The sequence below is a fragment of the Gavialis gangeticus genome, unplaced genomic scaffold (genome assembly GCF_001723915.1).
Source record: "Gavialis gangeticus isolate Ggan-Ray unplaced genomic scaffold, GavGan_comp1, whole genome shotgun sequence".
Taxonomy (NCBI): Eukaryota; Metazoa; Chordata; order Crocodylia; family Gavialidae; genus Gavialis; species Gavialis gangeticus.
The window spans coordinates 51,958,414-51,962,203 of NW_017729029.1; the positions used below are offsets into that span (position 1 = coordinate 51,958,414).

The following is a 3,790-nucleotide window of genomic DNA, read 5'->3' on the forward strand; positions in this document are numbered from 1 at the left end:
CTGCCCCCAGACGAGCTCTCCATGGCTCTATCCCACACCTCAGGTGGGCCCTATGGCTGCACATTCCCACCCCAGACCCAGAACCCAAGCCCCAGGCCCCATGCACCACATACACATGGCGCCCCCTGCCTAATTGCCCTCCTCATGATCCCCCCAGCCCCTTGCAGGCTGGAACTCCGCCAGCCTGCAAGGGGAAACCTGCCATTTCCCATGTTTTTCTCCTCAAAAATAGAAAATCCACATTTTCCCGCAGCAAATGGAAAACCAGGATCCTTGCTAATGAGGAAGATGGGAGTCTAGCAGGATTTTCCAAAGGGGCTTTGTAAGTCAGATGCCTGATTCACATTGAAATAGATGGGATTTAGGTGCCTAACCTAGTTAGGTGCTTCTGGGTGCATCTATAGAAGACACTATGTTGCATAGCGATGAGCTACCATGACGTAGCTTGTCGCTACTGTGGCGTAGTGTCAGTGGGCATGAACCATGATGCTGATGCTACTGTGCAGTAGCTCATTGCTACTGTGCAGTAGCCTTGGGAATGACCTGTGTGATACCAGGACTACACAATAACAGCAGTTACTGCGCAGTCATTTACTACTTGCTTAAGTACTAAAGCAAGTACTTAAGCAAATACTAAATGACTGGGTAGTAACAACTGCACAGTCTGGCGCATGTGTAGATGCACCCTCTATGAGTCCCGTGAAGCACTTGCTCTAGGTGCCAATTACCTTTGGAAATCGTGTCTAAGTCACTTCTGAAAATGGAATTTAGGCCTCCATGTCACTTAGGAACTTCTGCATATTTTCCTTAGGACATGAGATAATGGTCTTCTGAAAAGTCATGTCCTGATTAAAAATCACACACTGCTTTGCTTTATTTATAAGAAGTTTCTATAATATATTAGCTCCAACTTCTCTACTGCTTTGAGGTCTTTTATGGAGGGAAAGGAGGAGATGAAGAAAAAATTAGGTAAGGGGATGGAAGAAATCAGAACTGGGATGTGGCAGTATGGCCTTGAACTTGAAGATAAGAAGTGTGAAGTTGATATAGAAGTCACTGATTTGAGAAGGTGATGTGGTCAGAATAAATACAGTGTTAATGGAAGAAGATTCCTCCAGTAGGGAAGGAGAGAAATAAATAGAATTCAAGAGAATCTATCAGGATATACACTTTCAAAACAGCTGTATAATACTTTTTGAGCTTAAAAAATGTTGGAATAAATAGTTTCAAGAAATCAGGCCACAATATGTATATGGAGAACTTACTTTCCGAGATCCAGCAGCTTTCATTTCATATACATCAATTGTATAATTTGTTCTACGCCCATAGGTGTCAAACTGGATGTTTCCAGTCATTCCTTGTACTTGTACCTGATGAGGAAAATAGAGCATTATTGGTATTATTAACTTTGTAATGTCCTGAAGGAACTTAGTAACTCTGATTATTTCCAGTTGTACCAGCACCATGTCTAGGTTCCTAATTGCAACTAATTATACAAACTTTCCCCAGTTTCCCCAGTTTTAATGGTATCTGTCATTCTTCAATGCCAGTGTGCTACTGAACAGCCAATACCTTTCGCTGTGAATCAGTGATAATATAGTATGTTTATTAAACGTAAGACCCAATTCTACCCTGCTTATTCACAATGGGTGGAATTCAACCCTGTGCAAACGGCCAACACAAGGTATGTGGATAAATGCCACGTAAATCCTGACAATAAGACACAAGCGGTGCCCACTGCATAAGCCCTGTACTATCGGCCAGATCTGATATTCTCATTCCCATGGAGTAGTGCTTTATTCCAGGACTATCCCTACTGAATGAAGTGCCCTGTGTGAATAACGGTGGGAGAACTATGTCTACAGCTCATGAGGAGTTTTGGGCTCTATCTGGATGGATGGTGCTATATAAGTGCAAGTCCTTATCATTACTAAGTCACATTAATCATGTTGTGGGAAAGTATGAGGTACTTTGTTTCAAAAGGAAAAAAAAATCTGTCTCGTTTCCCCTAGTATGAAAGGATGAGCTACTTCAATTCATCACTTATCGATACTGACAAGCTGTCAACGCCGGGAGGAGAGGTAACAGGCTGAAACTTCAGTAGGGATAATTTATGTTAAATATTAGAGAAATTTTATTACAAGACTTGGGGCATGGAAGAATCTGCTAGGGCAGGCAGGCTCTGGAGTCATAGTCTATGGAGATGTTCAAGGTTGGCCACTGATCTGTCAAGGATGGTTTAGTGATGATGCAATCAATCTTGTCATGCTGAATGGGGAGGGGCTACATAATCTAGTAAAAGATCCCTTGGCCCCAAACTGGGCCATATTCAAAGGGGATGTATCAGGCATGTAAATCATACAGCTGCAAGGGGGTGCAAGTCTATGCTAGGGTGATTTATGAGTTGAGGGGCTGGAGGAAGATATAAATTGTACCATCTCTGCCTTGCTGAGGTTCCTCTTGACTTAGCTCTTATTCTGAACTTACTGAACTTTGACTGCAAATACAGAAGCTGTAGATACAGGTTTCCCTTGCTTTATGCAGGTTCTGTATGTGTGAATTCGCTCTTATGCGATGACCCTTTCTATACCAAAAATTCTTTATATGCGAGGTAAATTCACTTTTACGTGATCACTGTGGTGGAAGCCCACAGTCAGCTGCTTGGTGCAGTGCATTGTGGGAGTGACACGCACCAAAATATAGTCTCCTGTGTGGCTCTGTGCGCCTCGCTCATTGTCCGCGACACGTGTTTCTGTAGCTGCCTTCCCCATGATGAAAGTGCCCTGTGGTTGTGTGTACTGTCTGCTGTTGGCGAGTACCAAAACTCTTGTAAACGTGGTAGAAATGGGTCTGGGGGTCAGTACAGTTGAGGGTCTTGGAATATATCCCCATCTGTTACATTGTAACCTGGGTTTTCTTTATGTAAACTCAAGTTATGCGCCGTTTTCCAGGAACACATGTACAGCATAAAAGCGAGGGAAACCTGTATCCTGATTCACCTGGCTACCCCTAATTAACATGTGCTTTACTTTAAGCATGTGCTAATCAGGTGGTGTTCAACCTTTCTGTCTGGTGGGTTGGATGGGCAGTGCCTGGTTTGTGCATGGGCTGGATCTGGCCAGTGGTCCCAATCCAGTGCCCAGTGTGGTCACTGTGGGGCCCCGTCTGGCTGTGCAGGGATGGGGGGTAGCCCAGCCTCAACTGAGCCCCAAGGGGGGAACAGAGGCTTGACTCAGTCCCAACCTGGCCCTGTGGAGGGGGGGGGGGGGGCTTGGTTTAGCCCCGATCCAGCTGTGGGGGTTGGGGCACAGCCTAGCTCTGATCCAGTCACTTGGGGTTTGGCACTTTGGCAGTGGGAGAGGGTGGTGGTATTAATTGCCGCTGCTCCCACACTGCCAAATTTCCTGACCTGTGTGGAGTCTGCAGACCAGATACCATGGCTCCACGGGCTGCTTCTTGCCCATGGGCCAGAGGCTGAGTACCTCTGTGCTAATCCTGTTGATTTAAACTGGACCTTAGTTTTCCTGAGTCAGGAACAATGTGAATGCATTTTAAGTTTAAGAATACATTATACTTATTATCTGCTCCAAATAATGATGCTCTGGCTGCAGACCAGTTGTTTAATTTATAGGGATTAAACAGTGCCTGATATCATGTCCTTGGAAGCAAGGAACTGTGGTCTGTGTTTTATAACAACACATTTGGAGGCAAAATAACATTCTGGTAGCTACTGAGACATGGTCTTAAGAAATAGATGCATGTAACAGCTCATGAATTCAAATTTGTTTTT

At 44.6% G+C, this 3,790-nt stretch overlaps 1 protein-coding gene across 4 annotated transcripts in view; it reads right to left on the reverse strand.

Annotated features, from left to right (window-relative positions):
- The window catches only part of GRIA3 (glutamate ionotropic receptor AMPA type subunit 3), a 316,978-nt gene that overhangs the window by 109,480 nt on the left and 203,708 nt on the right, over nt 1-3,790 (reverse strand). For all 4 annotated transcript variants that reach the window (XM_019521579.1, XM_019521580.1, XM_019521581.1 and 1 more), the window contains exon 8: nt 1,266-1,370. In XM_019521579.1, coding sequence (XP_019377124.1) covers nt 1,266-1,370 — 105 coding nt within the window. The remainder of the gene's footprint in view (nt 1-1,265; nt 1,371-3,790) is intronic.